This window comes from Channa argus, chromosome 14 (assembly GCF_033026475.1).
Source record: "Channa argus isolate prfri chromosome 14, Channa argus male v1.0, whole genome shotgun sequence".
In the NCBI taxonomy this organism is placed as follows: Eukaryota; Metazoa; Chordata; class Actinopteri; order Anabantiformes; family Channidae; genus Channa; species Channa argus.
The window spans coordinates 1436174-1463706 of NC_090210.1; the positions used below are offsets into that span (position 1 = coordinate 1436174).

At 40.8% G+C, this 27533-nt stretch overlaps 2 protein-coding genes and 1 long non-coding RNA gene across 5 annotated transcripts in view; 2 read left to right on the top strand and 1 right to left on the bottom strand.

Moving 5' to 3' along the window:
- The window catches only part of greb1l (GREB1 like retinoic acid receptor coactivator), a 38505-nt gene extending 24696 nt beyond the window's left edge, over positions 1-13809 (bottom strand). The window contains exon 1 of the mRNA XM_067474454.1: positions 13687-13809. The gene's annotated coding sequence lies outside the window, so the exon portion shown is untranslated. The remainder of the gene's footprint in view (positions 1-13686) is intronic.
- Positions 7130-13679, top strand: LOC137098318 (uncharacterized). Its single transcript, XR_010910599.1, has 3 exons — positions 7130-7469; positions 8338-8425; positions 11351-13679. It is a non-coding gene; the product is annotated as an uncharacterized lncRNA (long non-coding RNA).
- Positions 13810-21621: 7812 nt separating the features above from the next.
- Positions 21622-27533, top strand: part of rock1 (Rho-associated, coiled-coil containing protein kinase 1) — a 32147-nt gene continuing 26235 nt past the window's right edge. For 2 of the 3 annotated variants that reach the window (XM_067529284.1, XM_067529285.1), the window contains exon 1: positions 21623-22478. In XM_067529284.1, coding sequence (XP_067385385.1) covers positions 22386-22478 — 93 coding nt within the window. In that variant the 5' untranslated portion in view covers positions 21623-22385. Of the gene's footprint in view, positions 22479-27533 lie in introns of all 3 variants that reach the window. The other variant, XM_067529286.1, reaches the window with a different exon arrangement.

Sequence of the window (27533 nt, forward strand, 5' to 3'; positions counted from 1 at the left end):
TCTCTCTCACTTACATGCAAACAAACACACACACACATACACATGCACAAACACACAGACCCCTCCTACTAGTCCCCTATGCCGTCCTCTGTCCTGCGCCATTTGCCATGGAGGGACGGAATTCAATGGGGGCTCATTCATCTTGGCCCTGCTGACCCCCTGTGGTGACAGATGCTCTTAGAGGCCTGCAGAGCTGTGGGGGGGAAACAATGAGCAGAGTTTGCATGTCACCGCTGCCACACAGCCATCATGCCCTGCCACGTGTGACCCCCAGCATGTCAACATATCCAGCGTAGGTGCCGCCGTGTCATGTGGAAGCATTCAAGACAGGGAGGAAAATCTGTAGATCCAACTTTCCCTCTCACACCCCAGCTCTTGCTGCCCCACCTTACTTTTTTATTAGGGGGCCAATGCAGAGACAGGAGAATCTGTCCCCAGCAAAATAGGAACAGGAATGTCAGGTCAGCTTGGGCATTTTGTCTTCATAGCCTTGCCTGGGATTGACCCCACACTGGGCTTTTACTCCCGGCTATAAATACCAGGGGCTCATCTGGTGAAAATAAATAAACGGAAATGCACCACAAATCTACAGGCACAGGCAGATGTTGGGGATTGTATATCATTATATACTCAAGATTAGTTCTAGTATCTTATCATGATACCGCAGAGAGGAGAGGAAACTCTTTTTCAGGAAATACCCAAGGGGCTCACAAGTGATCATGCATTAAGGCAGTGGGGTTAGGTATTTGTCACATCACTGCTAAAACATGCACATTGCAAAATGTCAAATTATCCTCAAGGCCTGAGCCTTTCATGACATCCAGTTTCCTGATACACTTTCCCACTCAACTGAACATTTGACAAGCCATTCTCAGTAATTTCAACTGCAATTCCATGCTTCCAAAGCTAAATGTAGAATGCATGCAACAAAAAAAAAACCCATTACAGTATATACTGAACACTGCCCTCAGTCTCCTTTCTCGGATTTTCTGCCAAGTAATTAATGTCAAGCAAAGCCCTCAAGAATGTGTCGGGTAAATACTGAAGTCTAAGTAAACTGTATTGATGGTAGAGAAATGTGCCTGCACATCAGTATGACACTGAGTTTTTCAGTGTCTCTTTGATGGTATTTTTCCCCATTGGATAAAGTGAGTGAGTAGCATGAATGAACTGAGATTAACAACAAAGCCAACAACAAAATAGCTACCTAAAATATTAATGCAAGCATTAGTTGTCGCCATTTATTCTGTTGCTATAAACTCTCATTATCAACGTCTCCCAGCTTCTATGCTTCACTGAGCCATTTGACTGCTGTTCCAGTTCATTACCACAGACACAGTCAACAGTTGGTTTAATCAAGTTGTGTGCGCGCTTCTCACGTTCTCTCCAATGGTTATATTGGGGTTTAGTGATTAGTGTGAGGGCCGCTGTAAAACACCTCATGAGCCAATCAGGGCTCTCATTAGGCCTTATACGGCTTTCATGCACTAATTTCTCTCGATCAGCCACATTTGCCTAAACATTGGGCTTGACCGTGAAGAATTTCCACCTATTGCTGATTTGGACCACAAATATATGGAGACTCAAGCGTTGCATTAAAGTCAACACTTCACTTCACAGAAATATTATAACCTAACTGTAGTCACCAGACGTAACTTGAAAGGTCTACATAGAATTTCTGACACGATCACAGCCACAAGTTCAACGGTGGGAAAAGAGCTGTCAGTGAGATTTATGCCCAAGCCCCCTGACTTTGATGTGGCTTGTCTTTAGAAGCCCATTTAAAATGGAGATAATGAATAAACCCAGCATTATCTTTGGTCTCAAAAGCAACAAAACAAAGGATTGTAGCTTCAATGCTTGCCCACCCCCCCCCCTAGGCCCATCCTTCACCGCTGCATTTAACTCTTGCCAAAGCCCCTGACAAAGGGGAAGTATCCCTGCAAGCGCCACCTGAGGAAAGACGAGTCACATGACCAGGATTACCAGAGGAGTGCCAAAAGTTTGTCCTGAGCAGACTCAGAAGCTGATGAACATGACAGTGGTTAGAAGAGCTTAGCCTGGTGAACCAGAAAATTATGCACAGGACAACCACTTACCCACCAAATGTACATATTCTTACACATTCTGTTGGCTTTAGTATGTTACATTAGATGTCAGGTTGAGGCTTTGATATCCATTAAAAGTCTTCTGCAGCTGAGGTTTAGCCAACAGACTGAGAGATTTACAGCAGGTGTGGAGGAAGAACATGGAACACGGTGCTAATTGGCATGTTTCTTATAACCAGTAAACAATCCTGCAGCTCATCTGTTGAAAGCACAACAAGAAAACAATGAAGACCCCGTGTGAAAGTTCCTGCAACAGAGTGGCGTGTTCTCAGCGTATTGCGTGGGCTACCTGACACCACGGGTGTGGGGGCTCGCACTGTTTGCTATCTGGCTGGCAGACCACTGGATGGCTTCTTCGAAATCCTCTCCTCCAGACTACCTGCTGGGCCCTGAAGTGCAAATTGGTGCTAGTGAGGATAGCAGATGAGCTAAGGTCATTCATGGTTTTCTGCTGGGCCATACAAACAAAGGCAAACATTCCAGCTGAATGCCATTGCTGACGTTGGCAGCAACAGAGAGAAAGAGAGGGAAGGGAAGACAGAGCAGGGCTCAGTGGAGATAATGGCCAGAGGCTGTATGTGTGTGTGCACGCACATCCATGTCTGTGTGTGAGTGTGTTCTAAGGGATTATCTGTGGAACTATAAAGTGGGGTGAACCAGGGTTTAAGGCCTGTGGGACCAGAAGGAACAGGGGCAGGGTCTATGGCTGGAGGAGGGGTGGACAAAAGGAGCATTTGGGGCAGATGAAGAAGTCATCATCATTAAGCCACTGGAAGTTTACAGTCCAGTTATAAAACTACTTTCAAAATAAGAGGCTTGGGGCTGCGTGTGAAAGGGCAGCAGCGCTGGGAAGGCCTGTGAGGGGCTGGAGGGTGGTGCAGTTTATTAGGGAACGAGCGGCCTTTGTGGTAACTCTGGTTGATCCGAGTGGTGACCTTGCCACACACTCTGGCCTAGCGAATGAGTTTAAGGGCAAAGGCATTTAACCTTAAACTAAATCTCAGCCATGAACAAAGGCCAGCAACTTCTAATGCCTTCTAACATATAACTGATATAGCTAAAATCAAACAAGCAGCAAAGCCGCCAAGTCTGGAATCAAACTGCACTTCAAAATAAAAAATATCATGAATAATATTTAATCTTATTGCTTATAAATATTATTTAAAAACATTAGATTTTTAGTTGTATGTGACAACAAACTGAATATATAATAAGACATTCAACTTGGGCTTTGGGAAATTTTACTGGCCATTTTTTAAAACAATTTCGTATATTTCATGGACAATTTCATGGACAAGACAACTAAATGCTCAACCAAGACTATATCTAACGTCTGACTATGTGATGAAAAAATAACTGATAGATGCTACCTTAACTGAGATATGTAGGTTCTATCTTAAGTTTTTGATCAGAGTGATAAGAGAAATTTATTGAATTTATATAGTTAATATTGTTGCAGTTCAATTGAAAGAAAAATCAGAGAAACCAGAGAGGTTGATCAAAACAATTCATAGTAACAATGGATAGTAACAAGGATTCGTAATCATGGTACAAATTATTTAATCTTATGCGAGAAAAAAGTGATTACAGCCTTATTTTTTTTCTTGTTGTGGAAATGTTATCTATTTTTGCACAGGTATGCTAAAAATGACACGATCCATTCTGTCAACTTACAAAACTGAAAAAGTTCAAAGAGCAGTATCTCTTCACAAAAATGCCAGTGTGCAGAGGTGCAACCATGGTTCTTGTTCCTTATAGAATGAATGAATGAACATGAAGGACAAGTGACAGTTTACAATGCTGTTCATGACTGTGTAATAAAATGAAAAGGCCTGTCAGTGAACCTAATCTGCATTTTACAACACTGCAGGGTTGAACGCCAGTTCACCTAAATCCAAACAACAGGAGAGAGACACAGGAGAGACACAGGAGCCTAATGCATTTATAGACTTTTTCAGCGAAGCCATATTGAATAAGACAACAATTAATTCTATTTCATACAGTAAAGCTGTCAGTGGCAGCGGTCAAATGCCAGTCAATGGTAAAGGCCAAGTGGAGGGAAAGAGAACAAAATGTGAAAGCAATTATCTAAACATTTATATTTTAATTTATTAGAACACTTACCCACAACCTTATATGAAAAGTCCAAATTCAGCTTATTATAGATAGATGAAGACACATATTCACCAGTTATTTCATCGTACACAAAGACAAATCCCTATCAGCATCTTCTAACATCTGGCCTACAGCTAATGTCTTATCCAGGAGTAGGAGATGTTTGATGATGGTTGAGCAAACCTTGTGCCAGCTACAAAGCGTTGTTTAGACAGTCCTGCTTGTTATGGGGTGTAAAATGAGAGCAATGCATCACCATGAGAGGACCAACACTATCAAAACACAGGCTCTTATCAGATGACACAACTTCCAAAGGGGTCAGGTTCTGCTTCCAGAAGCTGGTTTGAGCTGCCCTCCACCCTGTTCCCACGTCACATCTGTCAAATTGAAGTGGAGAGGATGTGATACTGATGAGGGATTTCAAGGATTTATAATTTGTCATCTGATCTCGCAAAGTTTCTACATTAGACATTTTTGATATTAGTGACAACACACTAATAAAAAATTTAAACACATGTTTAAGATGAAGACTTTGGTTGCTAAACATTTTGGATGCTTTAAGCTTATTTTCAAAATGAAATAATGTAGGCACAAAGGCACAAATACAAAGGGCAGGCAATCCACTCAACCTTCTTCTTTAGAAAGTTCCTTCAACTGACACACTAACTCAATTTAGCCACACAGGAGCACTGAGGCACTTCTACACAGGACACAAGAAACAGGTCTGTTGTGTTTATCCGGCATCCACAGGGCCACCATTCACAGTTGGACCTCTCCTTTCTTTTCCTCCCTGAAAAAAGTCTCAACCACCTTGAATCCATTTGAGTGACACCGGGACAAAGAGGCTTCTTAATGTTCCGACGAAGAAGCCTCCACCCCTTTGCCTCTAAACTTCCTTAGCAGGCGATCAACTGTATCCATCATGCCCCTCTTCTTGACCCCAGGTGTCACTGCTGCATCAGCAGCACCCCACCCCCATTACCCCCCTCACTGTCAAGCCACAATTCTTCCATTACCCCCCACACTCCCGATTAATAAGCACCAAGTTGTCCTTGGTGACAGGACCCACACTTAACTCCCATCAGTCCTTCTTACTGCAGCGAGAGCCACAGCATCAGCAGGACTCTTTTTGTCTTAAATGGACAATGGAAGTAGAGCTATCCTTTGTTGAGGGCTAGACCCCACACACAAACCTTGCTCAAGAGAAAAAGTGACAGTAAACCTATTCAAGCCTGGTGCCTCTCAATTGTGCACCAGTCCCTCTCAGAGATGGGATGATTTACTTACGGGTAGATTTGAGAATTGAGATGTGGTATATTGGACAACATGTACCAGGAAGAAATGGTTAATAAAGCACTCAGCCACAAATTGATCAGTGCAAATGTATGGATAATAAAGAGCCCAAAAATGTTCTCACTTCAGCTGTGTTCCTCTATTTATAGGAGTAGTGGTGTAACAAGGTCATTAAAGGGAATTTCAAAGTGTTGCATTAAACAACAAAACATGCTGTATCTGTCTGTCTTGTTCTTTGCATTGAATTTGCCAAGTTTCACCTGAAATACTTTGGCATGGCAAAAAAACAACAAATAAGCAAACGAACAAAAAACACACCCAACTTCTCTCTGTCATGCCTACCTTTGTTGTTAAATGCCTATCTTCAAAACTCGAAAGGTAGGTGTAGGAAGGGGAAGTTTAGTCATTTAGAAATAAATGTCATCTCTTGCGAGTTACAAAGATCAATACCACTTTCATGTTTGTCCATTTTATCTAAGCCTACAGTTTATCCACAGCAGTGAATTAGCTTAGCTCAGAACGTTACAAGCGCATCCAAAGCTTATCAAGTAACATGTCTTGTTTGTTAATTTGTGCAGAAATGCAAGCATAAAAACAACATCTTATTATTTTAAGAACTTGTTTCGACCTACAGTAACTTATGTTGCATTTAGCATTGTTAAGTTTGCAGAAAAGGAAAGAAAACACAGCAAAAATCTGCTGCCTAGGGCTTTGCTCAAGGGGGAATTGTTGGGTTCTCTCTATACATTTTTATAATCTTGAATTTATTCTGTAAAGTGCCCTGAGATTACTTTGTTGTGAATCTAATTAAATTGACATTCTACAAGTGTAAACCCAATTTAAGGGAAACTGGATTTAAGGTATTGGATCACAATTAGCTCCCAAAGTTTCAGTTCTTACATAAAGTCTCTGAGAAAACACATTGGAGCAACACACTCGTCTATGCAATCTGAATTCTATTCAAACTTGTCTGCAATAGTTTGTAAGAAAAGCTAATGAAAGACAATGACAAACAAGTTGGTCGAGCTTCTTTAGCATCTCTCTCACGCAGCTTAAACTGACAGGGGGTTGCTATTTAATTACTTTTATTTAACAAACACCAATATATGACCTAATACTATTGACTTTATCAGCAAAAAATAAATAAAATTAAAGGCCTCAATCAGTTAAGAAATCTTCATTTTCATCACATTTCTGATTGTACTTGAGTTGCTAATGTGCATGAGGAAAAAGAATACAGTGTAAAAGAGAGACAGAAGTCTGAGGTTACAATGACCTTTTTAGGTAGCCAAAATAATAATTTTACAGAGCTGCTGGGATCCTGGTGTTCAAGGTGTGACATACAACTCACACGCAGGACATGTATTGCATTTCGTATTCAAAAAAATAAAAATAAAATAATAAAAGGAGGTAAACTCTTGAAGACTGCTACAGCTCAGCCTTGTTTGAGTCCAAATCATGTCATAAATGTGGTTTCTCTTCCAACATATGAGGGAGAGTCTCCTTGGAGAAACACTAAAGGTGGCTGGATTCAGAAAAAAAAAAAAACATAATCAAAACATCCCTTCCTCCCTAATCTCCAATGCCACCTGTCCCCTTATATGCACTGAAACAGAATGATTGCATCTCTGTCACTACCTCTCATGGGGACATGCTTCTGTTTATACAGGATTTAAACAGGACGACGGGCTGGCAAATTGGTGCGGTAATCCCACCTGGAGCGGTCAGTGTTAAAAGGGCTAGTAAAAGAGAGAGAGAGAGAGAGAGAGAATGACCTCCCTTGTGTCAGAGGAACATTGGGTACTCGCAGCAGAGGACTGGGTTTTGGTCACCGAAGCCTTGGACTAGCTGTGACGGTCTATGGAAAAGCTTTCTCTACAAACAGCCCTCTCCCCCACAAACCCTGGCGGCATCAACACACAGTGACCTTGGTTTTCATTATAAAGAGGGAGGGTAAGGCAGGTTGTGGATAGTGTTTGTGTATCTGTGAGTCAGTGCATGTCTGTGTGTGTGGGCAGGGAGATTTTACAGTATATGTTGGCAAAGGCAATGATGCTGCTGTGAGAAATGTGGCTACAAGCCTGAGTGTTTCCAGCTGTTGTTAGTCCACGTCCTGCCACTTCCCAGCCACACTAAACACAGGAAGTGGTGGGTTTTTTCTTGTTGTTTTTTTATTTTTTTCGGGGGGGCAAAAAAATTGCCATGTAAGCAAGTGTAACACAAATAAATCACAATACACTTAGACAACACATGAGTTTGTTTTTTAGATAAAAAAAACAAAATCATTAAAAGGTAAATGTTCTGCACTTATATAGCACTTTTCTAGCTGATGGTACTTAAAGCGCATTACACTGCTTGTTATTCACTCATTCGCACTCACAATCTCACACACTAACCCTCACACATCGATGGGGGAGCTGCTATGCAGCTGGCCGACGTTCACCGTGAGCCACTAAGTTGGGGTTCAGTGTCTTGCTCAAGGACACTTTGACATGTGAACAGAGGAGTCGCGGGTCGAACCAGCAAATGGGGGACTGGTGGACAACCACTTTGTGTGGTAACTCATTAACAGCTGATTTATAATATTTGGTTATGTTTTGTAATAATACCAAAAGATAGCAAAAGAGCAAAAGAGCACTGGAAATGTCAACTGAGTACAGATTCAAAATGCAACTAAAACTGTAAATGTAGAATGATTATGATGAGCTGCTTTGTCTAACTGCTGTCTTAATCAACACTGACTGACGGACTTTTGGAAAGGCCAAAACAAAGGACATTCAATCTAACGACCATTAACTTTTCCTCTTCTCTCCTGCTGCAGATTGTACTATGATCTGGCCCGTGGCACAGCACACACTGTACTCTTTAATAAGAACATGCAAGCTGCAAGCAGTGATTTCTGACTGCAGGTACTGTTCCACTGGGGTTGGCATCTGTGTACAGAGGGGGTGGGTCGGGTGCTGGGGGAATACAGCAGTACACGGTGTGAGAACACACTGTTCCATAACAGAGCTGTACATGAAGAGATTCTCAGCCGGATGCTTTCCAGGTTTCAATAGCAAGAATGAGGATATGTTATTACTAAGTGCACTCCACAGAGCTGCACGGACATTCTGCTCTTCATGAGCTCACATCTGTCATCTGCCCACAAAACTCCAAGAGTTTTTTTTTTTTTTTAAAGGAGGAACATTGTAGGTAGAACATTGTAGATAAGCATTTCATGCAACAATCCTGCTGCGATGCTATGCAAGGTGACACAGGTGTCAGACAAGTTCATTTTATTACAGCCGCGAAAAAAGAAACACGTTCAAATCAAGGAACAAGACATTAAAACTTCTCTTTCACCTTGATATACCGGCAGTTCAACAACAAAATCACTCATACAAACAAAAGCACTTTCTCTTAAGAGGCAATTTGACTTAACACATGCCACACTTCCTGAAAAATGACTTGGAAGAGAGTCCAATTAAGTTCTATTCATTTCTGCGGATAGGAGAATAAAAAAAGGACAGAGGAGGTGCACATATCTTTTCGTGCATGTTTTAGATTTATTTTCAGATGGCTTCACAAAATGCACCATAGCAATGCCACAAAATAGCGTAACATGTATTGATAGGAAAAGGCATTACAAGTTTTATATTGTCAGAGAGCTTACATGAAGAAGGTATTGCATTCATGGAGGTTCAGAAGATCCCGCAGTGACAGATAAGAACCTGTCCTGCATGCCAAAATCAGAGATAACTAACAAGACAACAGGAAATGCAATCTACAAAGGCCGTATGCCACTCGTGTATATAGTAAAGGCACACAAACACACACACACACAAACACACTATCCTTTTTACCCTTTACAGGCCATAACCAAAGTAAAGTAAAGTGGACTCATACCCGACATACCAAATTCATGGCCAGGTAAACATTTAATTAACTACAACATCATTTTCAAATAGTGTATTATAGTGTAATGTCACTTAACAGAGCTTTCAAGAGGACTAGAGGCTGAGCAACATCTTAGCTAATACAGTAAAAACAGGAATAAATGCGGCTGTAGCTCAGTTGCTCCACGAACCACAGGGTCACTGGGTAAATCCCTGGTTACGTGTCGAAGTGTCCTTGGGCAAGACACTGAACCCCAAGTTGGTCGGGCGAGCACCTTGCATGGCAGCCACTGCCATTGGTGTGTGTGTGTGTGAATGGGTGAATGAGAAGCAACATTGTAAGCAATTTGGATAAAAGCACTATATAAGCAGCTATTTACCACCTTAAAGCTTAAATGTGTGTAAGAGGGAAAAACAGAAGGAGAAAAAAATTAAGGTTCAATGATTTAATAACAACAGCACATAAAAAAGTAAATTTAATCTGTATACTGACATATTTAAATATACATCTTACTCTGGTCCAGTTCAAAGACACTATATAAAAAAATAGATTATAGTTAGTATGCAGCATTTAAACATAAAACTAAAACAAAATGGAAAAAAAAAAATCAAACAAATGATGAAAATAACAGTTTTACTTACTGCAGGTGAAACTAAGATATAACAGCTGATGGTGGAGAGCTTTAAGGAGGAAACCCAACCCCCACCAGAGGGATCAATGCACATAAATGGAAGAGGTCACAGACCTTTGACATCACCTTTCACCCGGGGGAGGGGTACAGCCCTTTGTAAGATTGGCTTTAATGATCCAATTGTCGACTGCATCATACACCTTCGTACAGTACTGTACATATGGTCTAGTGCACATTTAGCTCCACCACTATTGCGTCCACTCACTAAACTGTCCAGCCAAAAGCATTTCCTTGTGGAGCACTCGCTGTCTGAATCCAGGTGCCTTGCTTCACTTTTCATGTTCCACATCTGTTTAAACCTATTCTCCCCTCTTCAGCCTCCCCGTACTCCTCTGCTCCTTTTTCCCTGCTTCATTTCTGAAGAGTGGCTAATGCTGAAGAAGATGACTACGTCCTCTTGTTATTTGATACATTTCGTCTGATTGATATGTTATTGAAAAAAACTAAAGCAGGACATTAAATACATTAACATTTAATAGCATTTAAATTCTGGAAACGTTATTTATTACAACAAACTCTTAAACTAGTGCCTCGAGTAACAGAAACTCATTTCATTGTTTGTAGATCTGATTTCCTGCAATGGAAATAAAAACATCAAACCCTGACTCTGCCATTACCCTCTGTAAATACTTTTCTCCTTTTTAGTAAGACCCTGACACCACCAGTGTCACCACACTGTTCCTGGCATTCTTGACCCTCAATAAAAATGGACAGGTTAAAAGTTTACGAGCATCCATGCGGAACATGTTCGTGATCTTCTTTGAGCTGCTCTTTTAGTTCTGTCTGACTGACAAAGACACACTGACATTATCTGGTCCAAAATGTCCTTGTTGTGGTAGTTGAGGTAATGTCTTCTTCAGATTCTGAATTGCCTGCATAACAATGATTATAGTTTCAAGTAGACATTGATAGATTGATAGTACCTAAGCAATAAAGACAACTAACTGAGAATAGTATAATATCTTAGTTATGTATTTTGTTTGGAGAATATTCTTTAAGAAAACGTTTTCTATGACGGGTCAGATTATAGAGTGGCTTTTAATGACTCAGTCATTTCTAGATGTCAACATAAACGTGAGTAATTAAGACAATTTTAAAAAAGGGGGTCTGGACTCCTGACTCAGCATGTTCATGAATTATTGCTTTTTTTTAAAAGCAGCTGTTTTCTAACTTGTGTCACATCACAGTAAAAAAAATGTCTGAAACTGAAGCAACAATGTCAGTAATTAAGATTTTTTTTCCCCCTTTTACCATCTGCATTCAGGAGCAGAAAAGCCCACAATCACTTGCTGAAAGGATCAAGAGAAGCATCTGCCTGCATTGCTGACTATTCCCAGTGGTGTCTTTGTGATCCAAGCCAGGATCATGACTAATCTGTGGGGGTGTTTCACATTAAATGTTTTGCCTCACAAATCAATATTTAAAACATCATGTTTCTGGAGCAGCAACTCAAACCCCTGTTACTAAGAGGATTGGTAATAAACTGCTATTTACAGTATATCTTCTTGTAATTACATCAAACATGAGTAATATACTTTGTCATGACATAGAGTTACAATTTCAAAAATGCTGGGGTTCAAATCCACATATTTCTTGTATATTCGCCCCCAGAAGAAAGTAAGAGAACTACAGAGGACCAACTAGCAAACACATGGCTTAGAGAGAAGATTAGATGTCCTGATGCGCCTTAAATGACAGAGAGGAAAGAATTTGAGAAAATAAATCTGTTACCCTGGTGACAATTGCCTTATGTTCAAATGGAGGTGAAACAGTCATATCCACAAATGTGATGTGTTGCATTTTTAGGAGCATTTTTGGTCTTTTTTTCCTCACAGCAGATCTTCTGCACAATAAAACAATATTAAATAAGAGTTGGGACAAAACTAGAGCTGGGACAATTATCCAGGTTGACAAAACAGTACTTTGAACGAGCTAAAATTATGTAATGTGTCATTACTTTATGTAGGTCCTCTTTCAAGACTGTTGATTTGATTTCTTAAAAAAAATTAAATAAAGTTCAACTAGCTTGATTAACACATTTCCTATTTGGAAACTTTATCAAACTCACTTGCCGTGTAGGTCCAATGAAAATCTTACGTTAAGTTACAACAGTCACCACTCAAAGAACATGCCCATAGTCAAACGGGACCAACTTAAGAGCCCCACAAAGCAAAGTGTGAAAGAGATGTCTCCTTCAAGGCTCAAGAGAGAAACCTGTCTGAGCGCAGGAGTGGTGTCACAGGGCCTTACTTATTTCCTCCCAGATTAAGTCACAATTGTTTGCAGGGAACAAAGGCAGCTAGTGAGGAAACCAGCCCCCCCAAGAGCCAGATGGTCAGCGTTCAGAGCCCCCTGGCCCCTGCAGCCTTTGCAATCTCTGCGTGCACTCGGCGAGACAGGCCACCCAGCACATTGACAATCAACACTGCCCATGCAGTGTATACTTACATTATGTTGTACTGCCTGTCCGACTCTAATGAAAACTTCACTTTAGCGGCTGCAGAAAACAACCAAATTAACAGTAAACAGCTACTATCAAGCGTTTAGACAATAATTTTAAAGGACTGACAAGAAGCTGCTAGACATCAAAAATGGATTTACAGAACTGCTCAGTATTTAATTTGTCGTGCGGATGGGATCGGAAATGTTGCCATATTATTAGTACCTTACTGTAATTCTGCAAGTATAACTCTATTTGGACCATGAGGATGTTAAAATGTGCATGTGATTATCATATCAACACCTGTGGCATTTTGGAATTAGAGAGGGGAGTAGTCAAGGTACAAGGAATGAAACCTTAGGGACATGAAACATGCACAGCAGGATTAGACAGACTGGTTTGCTTGTAATTACAATAACAAACCCCCAAATACATGTCCTGGTCACACTTATCTGACTCTATCAGAGTTGCTGAGGCCTGTTTCAACACCAACCCTTAGGCAACTCTAACATTATTCAGTTGGTAAACATGTAATTTACTGGCTTGGTTCTAGAAATACTTGACATGACTTTGGTAACAACGATTAATGCGATTGAATGACATGTGGTAATCTTTATTAAACTGTGATTATGCTTTTTTAGGACATCCAACTAATCATTTAGATGGTGCTAGAGGTTTTTTTGCCTATGTTTTCTGCTGTAGGTTTAAAAGGACAACTTACAAATGACACAGCAAAATAATTAATTAACATACTAATTAAGTTATGAGAAAGTGGTTCCGGCGGAGCAACACTGACATTTGGAAAGGCGAGTTAATTTCTGTAAATATGACGGAGCAATCAAAAAAGACAAATTCAGACAAAGGTTAAAACATTTATGCTGCATTTCTGAGCATCCAAACATGGTTACTGACTAAAGATGCTTGTAAATGGATTAACTGTCTCACATCACTCCTTCAAACAAACAAATACAGAAATAAATTAGCTTGCACACTGCGATTAACTGCTGAAAACAAACTTTCAGCACCTTTTGCTGCCTCGCTTCAAGGAGCGACAGGGTGCACTACAACCCTCTGATCCACAGGCGACTAACGTGCTCGTGTGACGTGAGATTTAAAGTGATGCGGTCGATCGCGGAGATTGAGAAGCGAAGCGTTCCTACCTTTAGCCTCAGAGAAAACGCGTTCCACGCTCTTTCTCCGGTAGAATCGGATCTCCTGGGTAAATCTGCGTTCCGGGCTCCCACGTTAAACACCCGTGGCTGCTCTGCTCTGTTCTGCCACAGCTGATCTGCGCACAGTGACGGGAAACCCGCCATGTGACGTCAGGACATTACTGTACGTACCGTTTGGTTCATTTGAACGGAAGAAACGCTCAGTTTAGCCTTTTGCTCCAACAGGAGGATAAAACGGCACAAAGACTACCCGTTAAAAAGATCACAATCAAGAGGCAAATGGCAATATGGCATCCACTTAATGTACATGAACAATCCGACGACGCATGGGGGGTTCAGAGTTGCAGACATCAACACGGACTTAGATAGGAAAGAGATGAACAAAACAGCCTAATTAGGTGAAAAATGCTAAACATCAGTCTAAACATCAAACTAAAATGCTGTGTAAATAAATTAGTAGTTATTTTGCTGATATACAGCCAACAAACATAGGGCCCATATACAAATATTCCTGGCTACTCTTGGCTAACTTACAAATGAGATCCAACACAAACAAATAGTTTAATTATGTTGAAAGCTAAATGCCACAAGAAGAAATGTTTCAGTTTCGCAAGAAATATAGGCCAGATAGGCAAGAATATTGATTTTACAAGGAGCAGATGCACATAGTTCTACATAAATACATTTATTTTGATAATAAGTGAAAGACATTTTTCCTTTTAATGTAGAGTTGTAGACTTTTGTGAAGCCTGTAGACATTTGTAATAGCTGTACAGAATATGTGATTACTGCAACCTTGAACAAAGAATAAACATCTTTATCTTATTTTCACTGATATAATATTTCAGGAAGCAGGCAAAACAAACCCTGAAGTGAAACCTAAACTCCGGGTTGACCACCCCTGACATGAAAAAAAAGAAAAAGAAAAGGTAACCAGATTAAGTATATATAGCACTTTACTTGACTTTATTGGTACTTTACACTGCTTCTCATTCACCCATTCATACTCACAATCACACACCGATGCTGCTATGCAGCTGGCCTTCGGTGGTTCAGTGTCTTGTTCAAGGACACTTTGACATGTAATCAAAGGAGCCGGGGATCAAACTAACAACCCTGGAGCTGGTGGACAACTGCTCTACCCTCTGAGTCCCAGTTGCACCATAGTCAGTTCATTCAACCCAGAGTCAGAGTTGTTCACTCTGAGGTCTGTGCTTGATATCTATAAAAGGCCTTGATCAATGGAGCTCAGAAATTATGATTCACCGTGGCATTAGTAAATGAAGAGCATTATTAATTATTTCAAGTAGAATTACAGCCTCTTCTAATGCACAATATAGACCCGTTTCCTTTAATATCAGTCTGACCCACATGTGATGATGTAATTGGAAATGCATTTAGATTACGGTAAGTGTAAAATCTAAGATTTGAACATTTTGTTTCAGTAAATTAAAAATGGAATATCTACATTTTGAAATATCTGCAGCATTTACTCTAAAACCATTTTTTTTATCTTTAAATTATTGTAGCATTAACAGCTAACTTCATAAAATACACACATTCAAACTATGATAATAGCATACTAATAGAGCACTAAATGGCATTTTTATTTTTTTCCCCAACAACAATTTCTCAATCCAAATTCTCTCCATGTGCTTAAAATGAAGAAATAAAACTTAACAGGCCGCGTTAGGTCTGTTTTTAGACAAGATGTGACACTGTCAACATCAACAGGAAGTTAACTTTTTTGCCAGAAGTTGCCAGATTATTCTTTTTTCTGCATAACTTTAATAATAGGGTACTTCCTGCAAACATGCAAACAAAAATTTAATTTTTTCTGCTTACCCATCAGCCCTATTTTAAAAAATTATTTTGAGTTAAGACAATTCAAAATCAAAGATGTTATTCAAACTTTATTTGAATAGGTTACCTGCAGCAATTGGACACAATGCCTTTTGTTGGCTCCCCATCAGCCTTAATTAAAAAAATATTCATAGGGAAATGATCTTGTTAACAGGAAAGGGAAAAATAAATTGTATGAAAAAAGCCAAAACTTGGTATTTTTTAAGGTGCTGACACAATAAGAAATGCTTTATCAAAAGCAATTTTTGCACCAGTGATTTACGTAAAAAGATACATAGCAAAATTACATACGTGTTTAATAGGGGTTCACTACACTTAGATTAACTATATAATAAGTATTCATAAATTCCCAGATGTGAAGCAAAAAATTATCTGTCAGGTGCATGTATCATTTCAGCAAGTCTTCATGTTCAGATATTTTGTTAACAAGCTGACTTGTTGGCTTTTTCAGCTGTCAGGGTGGCCATGCCCTCACAGTTCCACAGAACTCCAGGGGTCATGTGGACAATATGAACAAACAAGCATTAATTCATCAAATTATTTTAAAAATTCAATAACATTATTTCACGTAGTTCAGCGGCAGCAGATACAGGCTATTAAGTCTAGACATCTTAAAAAAGTTCTATTTCCTATGTTGTTTGCCCTCTGGCTGTAGCATAATGAACCAATCCCTGCGTGCTTGCGCCAACTGAAGCAGTACCACTTCTAGTAGCACTTCTTCCCTCTTTTTCCTTCAGTCCTGTGCCAACTAGAGCAATTCCTTATCTAGAGAGCAAATAAGTCCTTTCAACGCAGCGGCAAGAACAGCGGCACAACCTCCGGCGGCGGAAGGAGCAAAGCTAAGGAAGGCGGCCTCAGGATCTACGGCTCTTGTCACGTCGGCTAAAACGCCACTCGTCGGCCGGTCACGCCACTTTTCAGAAGCAACGGCACCCTGCTTCATCAGCGGCGGCCGCTTCGCATCCTGCTCTGGTGCAGTCCGCTCCTCCACCTCCTCCACCTGCCCACCAGGTGGCAGCATCACATCGCCGAACTGCCGAGCCTCGTAAGCTGGCTTGTTCATGGTCTTGCCCTCCGGTGGTGTCTCCCCAGAAGCAGAGGAGATTCTGACGGGTTGGGGTGGGAGATGTGTGATTTTACTGTTCTTTGTTCTAAATGTGGTTGTTCTGTTTGTTATTGCAATAAAACAGAAGATCTCATGAAGCTTTCGATAACCAGAATACCCCTGGGTTTTCACATCCAGCACTGTCTCTGTCAGTCCCATATTGTTGTTCGCCGCCGTGCTACCTTTACGAGACGGCTAGTTCCTGCTAAGCAGCACAGTCTTTCTCCTGAGCTCCAAACAATGTCTATGGTATGTTTGTTTCTACATCAGTTAATGAACCCTTTCCCGGGGCTGCCCGGGCTCAAATTCCCAGAGCAGCGGTGGAAAAGATCGGAACCCTTGTTACCATCAGTGGAGGCAACTGTGTGTGTTGAACAAATGGGTTAGGGTTATTCTCTCCAGTTTGCCAAACCCCCGCCGAGCTTCATCCCCAGCCCAGACGACAGCTCTTGTGTCAGAGCTGTGCGATCTCCTGGGGTAACAGGCCATCAGCGTGGTCCCGCCGGTGGAGGAAAACCAGGGTTTTTACTCTCGCTAGTTCCTGGTTCTCAAGAAGTCTGAGGAAATGAGATCAATTCTGGATCTCTCAGTGCTGAATCAGTTCATGGTGGTCCGCCGCTTCCACATGTTAATGAAAGCCTCGGTGCTCTGGACCGTGCGCCTGGGAGACTGGCGGACCTAAAGGACGAATATTTTCACATTCCTATCCCCATGCAAGACAGGAAGTCGCTCCGTCCTGGGAGCAAGCTCTCTTGCAGATAGTGGATCTGGTGACTCGTTTATTGTGTCTGGGATTCATAATAAATTGGCAAAAAAGCTCACCGCTCCCACCTCAGTCGATTATCTTTCTGTGCAACAGGTATTATCGTACCTGTTGCATTTTCAAAGCTCACTCAGAGATGTGGCTGCTGGGCATGATGGCCGCGGCTCTCACGGTGGTTCCCCTCGGCCTCCTACACATGAGACGACTGCAGCGCTGGTTTCCTCGCCTACAGATCGATCCTGTGCGTCATCGCAGACGATTGGTCATGATCCCCCCATGGGTGGGTCCAGATCTGGGTTACTGGAGGGAACCTCGCATCATGTTAGAGGGCGTTCCCCTCGGTCATGCCAGAGGTCACGTCTCTCCACATAAATGCGCTGGAGCTGCTTTCTGTGTGGAACGTTCTTCAGCACTCCCGGTGCTCTCGGATTGCCACTTCCTTGTTCATATGGACAATGCGACGACGGCTTCCTACATCAACCGTCAGGGTGGCGTGAGATCATCACGCTGCTGTGGGCGCACTCGCATCTCTGCTCCCTCAGAGCTGTGTACATCCCCAGCGTTCTGAACACGGCTGTGGACACTAGGTCACGGGGGGGCCCCTGCCCCAGGGAAATGGGTGCTGCACACAGAGCTGTTTGGTTTGGTTTGGAGCAGGTGGTTTGGTGCTGCACAGGTGGACGTTTTTGCCAACAGGATGATCCGCAGCCCCCCAGTTCTGCTCCTGCTCCTGTGGGTCTGGCCCCTGACAGGGAGCGCCTAGCTGACAAGTAGTTTTCACCCCACGTGGGTGAACTCCATTCAGGGTGCACTTCCTCCTATGTAGCAAAGTGGTCATCTTTTAGCGCTGGTGCTTTGAGAGGGGCGTGCCTGCCCCTTCATGCTCTCGGGTTCTGTCTTTTCTTCAGAACCTCGTGGACAGAGGCTTATCCCTCAGCACTGTGAAGACCTATGCCGCCACGATCTCCTCATGCCATGAGGGATTCGCAGACAGGTCTTATTTTAGTCACCCCCTACTGAAACGTTTCTTAAGGGGTGTGAGGCGGAAGCAGCCTCTTTTGTGCCCCCTGGCCCCTCCTTGGGATCTTTCTCTGGTCCTCCGTGCCCTGGCAGCTTCCCCGTTTGAGCCACTGGACCAAGTTCCCCTCAGGGTTCTGTCATGAAAGACGGCGCTTTTCCTGGCCCTCACCTCCATAAAGAGAGTGATTGACCTCTCTGCCCTTTCAATCTCCCCGGAGTGTCTCTCAATTCGTGAAAATCTCAGTCTGGCTGCTCTCCGACCTAATGCTGCTTTCATGTCCAAGTACATTACCAGTTCTTTTAGGTCGAGAGTCAGAAACTTGGAAGATTTCTGCACACCTCCGAGTGCCTTTTTGTGCACTATAGAGAAGGCTCTGCCGGGCTTCCTCTTTCCGCTCAGCACCTGTCCCACCGGCTGTGTGAAGCCATTTTTCAAGCATATCAATCCTCTGGGGCCCAGCCACCAGAGGGCATCCGTGCACACTCCACAAGGGGAACAGCTCTTTGGCACTGCTCAGAGGGCTGTCAGTGGAAGACATCTGCCTGGCGGCATCACGGTCCTCCACCTGCTGTTTCGTCCGGTATTATCTTCAAGACACTTCGAGACGCCCCTCACTATCCAATTCAGTGCTTTCCGCCCCCCAGAAGTGCTAAAGTCGCCGCTCTCTTATGGTGCGATTGCGGACGTAATTAAGCGCATGAGAGCGATTAAGTAGCAGCTTTTGGCCCACTCCCCGTTGTGCCTGGACTATACTTATTCAGTTGGCACGAGCGAGCAGGGATTGCAGCCAGAGGGCTGCGCAACATAGTCACAGAATCTGGGGTTACAATATGTAACCATCGTTCTTAATGCAGTCTGCAGTTATTGAATGCTAACCTTTCTTAAACTGCATACACTCCATGACCAAGTTATCCACGTCATCTGTTTATTCCTGATGATAGATGAAAACCTAGCTTGTTGGCCTATCAAACTAATGTTAGTTCTTTACCAGCAAATTATTTATTTCACTGCCCGCTTATTGCATGTCCCTGTTGTTAATTTCCACTGTCACCTGACACAAAACCATGTTTATCATTTGCAATACTAGCTATAACTAAACCGAACAACTGGAGCTCGTCTAGATTAACTACTACTACTGAAACTAACCATTAATCGGTAACGCTGTTAATCTGTGATCTTAATTGCTGATGCTACCTGCTCATGATTACTGCTTGCTGTTAACATGTCGAGCTCATACACATATCCCACTTTTACAATGCAAACTTAACTTTACATTGTCACTTGCAGCCCAAACACACATTTTTGTTCTTATGAATGTGTTTTGTTACCATAGTTATGTTTATATTCTCTGCCTACACTGTAAAATCGTCAACGAAAAGGTAAATGACACTATAGCCTACTTTAACATTGTAAAACACACCTTAAAAACTTTTTGTTCTTTTCAAAATATATATTAATATTTTCAATTAGACCTACCTTAAAAAGTTTAATTCTTCCAGCTTGTTCTAAGGCTAAGAAATGTCTTCTTCCTTTTCTTCTTCTTTGGGGTTTTATGGGAGCCTCCAGAAAACGTTTTGGAAATGTGTGCCTTTGTGAACAACCTCCGGAAAAAGTTAACAACTTCCGCCTGTGGCTGGCAGTCACCATCTTGTATCTGCATGCGGGTTCCACTATCTTCAGGCCCGTGGGAGGGCGGAGACAGAGGGAAACTCTTGGTTTTCTTTAAAGAAAGCAGACTTAAGTTACGGCGGTAGTTCACATAAAGTTTAATGAGACCGGTTTCTGAAGCTGAAAGTCAGAGTTTCCCCTTAAATCAGGGTGAGCAAACTCCATCAACAATCAATCAGTTATTTTGCAAGCACGTGACAACAGGTTCAGAAAAGCATTTATTTCAGTGCCATAAATGGTAAGATTGTCAAATGCAAGTGTCTGAATTCGTGTCGGTTGAACTTCTCATCGTAAACTGTAGAACACCTCCCTCTGTTGGGTGACACAAATGATGAACAAACTGAACAAAGCCACAGGAAACGGAACCAAACTTGATTTAATCCGTGGTGTAAACTGATACACAAGACACTGCTATTTTATATTATTATTAAAGGATTGTATCAAGGTAGTTACTCTCTGAGCATATATTTAAAAAAGTGTGACTCTAACCCTAACTTAATTTTTTTGTGAACTCAGTGAAGTAAACCATGCATGACACCATTTCCTGTTAATCACTTGATGCGTGAGGAAAAGAGATAAGTTAAAAATTTGAACTAAGCTCACATTCTGCAGTATAAGCTATACATACATACATACAATAGCCTCTATCCATGGACATTCACAAAATTTATTTTTACAGATCTCTAATGCTGACAGTCTTAATATCCATACATTTCTAATTAGATATGTTTTTTCTCCCAATTTAGACTAACATTGCAAGCTACCATGGAATAATGCTGTTGTGAATGGAATCGGTTATTGTCTAGATACAAGAGACCTGGCAACCCAAATTAATAATTTAACTTGTCATTACAGAATAGAAATGGCAATTAAAATATGGCCCATTACAAGAGCTCTTGCAAATATTAGGCTGTTAATAATTTTGATTACCCATTGGTTTGATTAAATTAATCGCTAAGATCTCTTTTGCAGGAAAGAGCTGAAAAGGATTAGATGAGTCAGTGGTAATAAATGATCATCACAGAAACATACAAATTCATATGAAATTTTAGTAAGAAGAGCATTACAGTAAAACCAGTAAAACCATCACTGTCTGAACCCATGTGCATATTTTAGAATAGAATAGGCTATTTACTTTATGAACCAATATTTACCTTACTGTCATAGAATTGCAAACATCTGAAATAAATGGAGAAAAACAGCATAAATTACAACACAATAGAAAGTAAGAGGCTGTGTATTTAAGGTCCATTTCTAGGATTATTACAAATTCCGTATTGATTATCAACAACTAAATAGGAATTAAATACATTGTTTGCACTTTTGAAAGCGTTAAAAATAATAAATTACGATCCCCTTTGTTAATTTTACCTCGCTGTCCAACTTTTTAATGAGACCCTAACGTTTAGTTTGTAACATTAGGGTGCAGCAACATGTGGCCTTGTTGCAAGTCTTTGAAAGCACCCTGACTAGGCGCATGCGCAGTACTTGACATTTTGAAGTTGCTTCTCCGGTGTGTTTGAACAGGAAGGCGGACATGTTGGTCAGGCTGTGGGAGAAAATCGGGCATCGTCTGCTGTTTTTTTTTTGCCGAAAACTAATACACATATAAACCTGATTTCAGTTTTTTTTCGAATACAGAGACCAAGCAGTTTGAGCGAGAAACAATCGACAGCCGTTGACAATGCACGGGCTGCAAGCGGAAGGACTACCGTTAACGTTTCAACGATATCGTGTTTAAACGGATCGAAATTTGGAAGAAGCAGAAGTTTTTTTTCCCCCACCACTTCTACTTTACAGCTGTCAGATTGGTTTGTCGTTTTCTGTAAGGGCCTGGAACTGATATAGGAAAGGGCCTGGTCTAACATTTTCTCAATTTGGGCTTTAAAAGCAGACATCACGTTCAAGTTTTAATTGCCTTTTGTTCAGATGCACCAACATTTTAGTTAAGCCCTTATCCTCAGTGGCATCCTGTGGACTAATCTGTCGCTGCATTTATGTTTTGCCACTCGTACAAGGAAATATTTTTTGACACTGAAGATGTGTCTTTTTCATATTCAATACAACCTTACACATTTCATCGTCTGTGAAAGCTTGAGGAGAACGATGCATTTTCTATGAAGCATAGTGTGAAGTTCACACGAAGACACGAAAATTTGGCTAGCTAGCTACTGCTGGATGCTAACGCTGGCTAGCCTGTACTCTGTTTCGCCAGTGATCCTTTTTTTGTTCATAGCCCCACACCGAGACTGAGATTAACAGCAAAAATGTCTGCTGGGAAAAATATGGAGGCACGATTTGAAAAAATCAATGCCATGTTGAAAGACCCAAAGTCAGAAATAAACACTGATTGTCTTCTGGTAAGTTTCTTGCTTGCTAGTTAGCGAACTTGTTAGCTAGCGAGTCAGAGTGTGGAACAGAAATTCTAAGACCAACAAGTCGTCTCTGTTGTCACCGAAGAAATGTATTGATATTGACACTTAAAATTTAGTCTGGAACAAAAAAGTAATCAAGGTTAAGCATGATTGATCGCAGTATACTGTCCGCACCTGATAACACGACAAAAACGAAATAAGCTAATTAAAATACAATGGTAAAATAATAACACTTGTCAGATGGCAACTGCCTTAATGAACTTCAGAAATACATGTTCACTTTGTCTGATTTATTATTGGTAGTTTATGCCAGTAACAAACTGTTGCTTTAAATCTGATCAACTGGATTGATGACCCTCTTACCCAAAACATCTCATACTGTGTATTAGTGTTATTTTTAAGCATATTTTTACATATCCTGTTTGGTCTACATATACTTATCTGAGGTTTATATAAACTAATGGGCTGCCTTTAAGCCTGTAAGCAGGCCTCCAGCTGCATCAATATACACCTGTTTTACAGCTGAAGTTTGTCCCGGCTGCTTCCTGTCTTTGGGCAGAACTCAATAAGTAACTCCTATTTGAGTAGAGGTAAGAGGCAGTTGCTGCCACGTGCCAACCCCTAAAACAACACTTTCATAGCTTTTTATCATAATATGCTGACCTTCCTAGGAACTGACTCACTTTGGAGCGAATGCCAAAGGGATGCTGAATGTTGTCAAGTGTTTGTGGATATCATGAGTGTTTCAGTTGGGTGACAGTGGCAACAAGTGTTTTCAGGATTATGCTCTTTGTGACTCATGGTAGTGCTCAAATGTTGTGTGGTTAAAACCAAAATTTATGTGGGTAATTGGTTGGAGCATTTGGCCTAAATTTTCCAGGACTGACGTTGACCTACTTTTTTTTGTGTTTGCAGGTATGAGTATTTTTTTTTTTTGCAAGGGGTCACTTAAACTGTAAGAAATGGCTGGTAGTACTGGGTCTCTGAGTTAGTTACTTATTCAAATGTTGTGACTATATAATCAAACACTGCACTGGGACATGTTGGGAGCCCGGCTGACTTATTATTCAAACGAGCATTATGGAAACTGTGTGTTTTGAAAAGAGGGCTTATCCTACCCCCCCCCCTCCTTTGGAGTGTTTGTGTATAGGCTAGCTGTCTGTTAAAAAACAAAATTGCAAAGTATCTGTGACCTCCCACCCTGTTGCAAAAAGAGGCAATTAAACTCACCTAAAAGTGAACACACTCTGCATTTTTAATGCAGAGCTGCAGAGACTGTTTCTGCATGCAGTCTCACACACACAAGAGTGTTGTTCCTCTCTTACCCCCTCTCTAAAATCTCCCTTGATCAATGAATGGATGCATTTTGCTGAGGCTAACTCTGCCACTATGCAACTCCACCCACAGCTTTAATAAAATTCCATGCTAATCAAATAACCTCTTGTCTTTGACTGGCCTGGAGTTCCCTGTGAGTCCCAAAGCCATTCTGCATGTCTTGAGAGTTGAGAGCAGGCAGGCAGCTCTGAGGTAACTGGGTGTGGGCTCTTCTCTCTACCCATAAACCAAAATTATGTGGACTGAGGACTCATGTTTCTGAAGACTCTGAATCAGGACATTTAACTTAGAAAGCAACCAGCATGCTTGGCTATGAGTAATAGGTTCCAACAGAATGCATAATGCAAGTCTTTCACTGGTCCTGTTTTTGTACCTGAGTCTTAAACTGGCTTTGGTTTCTGTAACTGCTTTCAAACATGCACAGGAATCCTAGGGTTATCTAGATATTATTTGGAGGGGCTATATGTATAAATGCAATCATTAGTCAGTTGGCCCTTACCATGATAACCAGCCAGCTCCCTAGTACCAAGTCCAGAAAAGAACAGACTGAGCACGTGTGAAGGGATCAAGTAATTATTTGGAGAATTCAAGTAAGTGAGGGTGCATACGCAAACGAATACAAACACCCGACCCGCAAATGACCTTCTGCATCCTTACCCAATGAGAGAGAACGATGGAGAGAGAATGAAACTGGAGAGAGAACGAAAATTGTAAATCTGTCAGATATTAAAATTATAAAGCAAATTCATAAATGTATGAATGCCTGTATGATCTTCAGTGCAATCATGCCAGGCAACACACCTTGCCCCAAATAAATTGAGTATTTCTTCACAAGTGAGAATACATGTCAGATAGACTATCTCCTGGTGTGCACTGCAGCTGTGTAAAACCATCTCCGGTGAATATATCACAGGAGAGGAGCTTGATAGCTTAAGGCTCTGCCTCCTACTCTTCCTTTGGAAATTCTGGGAACCACAAGTAGGCCTGCATTCTGAGATCGAAGTGGTCTACTGGGATGATATAGTTACCATGAGGTCTTTTACATATGACGGTGCTTGACCGTTTAGAGCCATATATGTAAGAAGAAGTGTTTTATCTTATCTGAATATGCTGCTCTTCTCCCCTTTATTACTTTGTTCTACACTGGCTATTAAAAGCCAACTGAACAGGAAGAATTCCTGACATGTTGATGTGAAAGCTCATTGAGCATTGTACCTTTTATGGTTTTGTGTTTTTAGTTGCCAGTTGCTTGCATTAAACCCTTTTTCAAATGATGTCGGCTCTCAACACCCAAATATTAGCATGGTGTGTGCAAATGTGTAATACCATCGAGAAGAAATTCTTTGTTGCGTTTGCACTTGTTAATTAAGTGTTACCGTCTATCATTTTGTAAATTAGTATGATTGGGTTGATATGTTGGAACTTGTTTTGAATGCTTTGCTTCTCTTTGACATATAAAGACTTCATGGCATAGTCATGAGCATCTGTGTTTGGACTCTAAATCTGTAATAAGGGTAATTACAGGAAACTGTATGGCTAGTAAACCGGATATATAGACAGTGATTGACTGTGTGAATGCTGCATGTCTTCTTAAGGGTGGATACTCTTAATTTACAATGCAGCAGCACAAAGTACAACAGGCTAAGAAGTGGTAAGTCATTGTGATGCAAAAAGGGCTTTAAAATGTGTATATATCGTTTTAAAATTGTACTTTTACAATGTTGTAGCCAAAAAATTGATTGAATTTAATGAAAGACTTTTTAAATTAATTGAATATGATGAATAATTTGTTAATATCATATGTAGGGCAACACCTTCATGCATTTGCCATTAAAATTTTATTTCATCCCACGAGAATATATTGGAAGAAAGTGCTTGTTACTACTCATAGCATTACAGTGTGGCAAAGAAAAAGTACAACAAATTTATTAATGTAAAGTGTTTATGTTTTTTTTAAACATTTTCAGTCACAGGTGCTTAATGTTAAGAATGATTAGAAGGATTGACAGGCATCCTAATTTGTGTGTATAGTCAGTCCTTGCCTTGTCTATGTTAAGTGCCTGCCTCTGTTTCTGCAACCTGTGCCTTCAGTTTCAAACCTTCCCTGAAAGCTGTTGTCTGTAATGATAATGCAAGTGTGTATTGGTTCTAGACTTTCAAACAGACCTACACAGGGAAAAGAGGGTGATTGTCAAAGAATTGGATTTACTGTGACTTCTCAGCATAAGATGCCACTTGATTCTTTGTGCTGATGTAGTTATGACGATTAAACACACCATAAGACTATACAGCGTGATGACCTTTATTAATAATTGTTAAGCACATATAGCCATATATATATACACACACACACACACACACACACACACACACACACACGTGTTAACTGTACAGCTGATTAAGAATTTGATTTGACCTAATTGTTCCTGGTCAGTGCCAATCCAGCCTAGTCAGCGGAGATAATCGTTAACTGTTTACTGTCTGTCTGTTTTTTTTTTTTTAAATCATGTTTAATATTTACGACTGGTATCACAGCTGAAGCAGACCTACAGTAACTACAGCTGTACTTGAAAGTAACGTTTATAAAGTTATTTTACCCTAATTTTCTTCTGTAGGCACTATAGTCTGTTGTCCTCACCTTCATCCTTGATTTAGCTGTTTTTTGGTTCATCTTCTGTTCTTTTATACACAAATTGTGACGTTAAGAACTCAAAAGTTTTGGGGTCAGCTGGTGCTAAGTTGGTAAAGGCCACGGACCACAGGGTCAGTAGTTCGATCCCCAGTCCTGGCTATGATCCATTGTGGAGACTCTGAACTCAGGGATAAGCCGAAAGGACAAAAATTCAAAATTTTCGGTTTCAGCCATATTTGTATTGGTACAAGAACACGTGTAAATTGCGGGATTTGTCGGTGTGTTTATCTGCAGAACTGCCAGTTGTTGAGTGCATTTCTCCGGATGCACTCAGCTGTCAGGTGTGTCCCTCTCCCAGACAAGGACTGGGAAATATGGATAAAAGTCTTGGCTTAAAGGTTCCAGTTTATTCTTAAGTGTGATTTGAAGATATAAGGTTGATTTTGGTTTAAATATTTATTTTCTGTCCCAAATTGAACGTGACACATGTACTGTATTACAACTATTTCAAATAATAAAAATAAGTATATATAATAATAATGACAGTTTTTGCTAGTCTTCAGGTGTGTCCTCAGCTTAAAAGTAGTATATTACTAAAATAAAGTAAATGTCACAAAGATTTCTTGGCAAAGTTTTATCCATCTCAAGTGTATTTCCAGTCTTAATTGGTTTATCATCATAACATGCTCCCAGGAAGCAATAGAAGTTCATTCAAAACCTTTGGTATGTAATCGAAAATAGACAGGTATTACATTAACTATACATAATGTGTATTTAATGTCCACACATTACAAAAATTGTAGTTTAGTCCTTTTGTTTTTTATTTATTTTAATATATGATAATTACATCTCCATGAGTTGAAAAACATTTTTAGTGTTAAGCATTTGATCCACCCCTATTGTCAGAAAGGTTCAGGGGTGTCTCTTGTAAACTGCTCTCCTCAGCTTTTCATCTATGGGACCAACAATTGGCTAAGCTATCTGTAACTCTGCATTTACTCAACTGACTGATTATGTGCAGGAATGCATAGTTAATTGACCCAGTCTATTAATAATGGCAGGCTTTTTCCTTT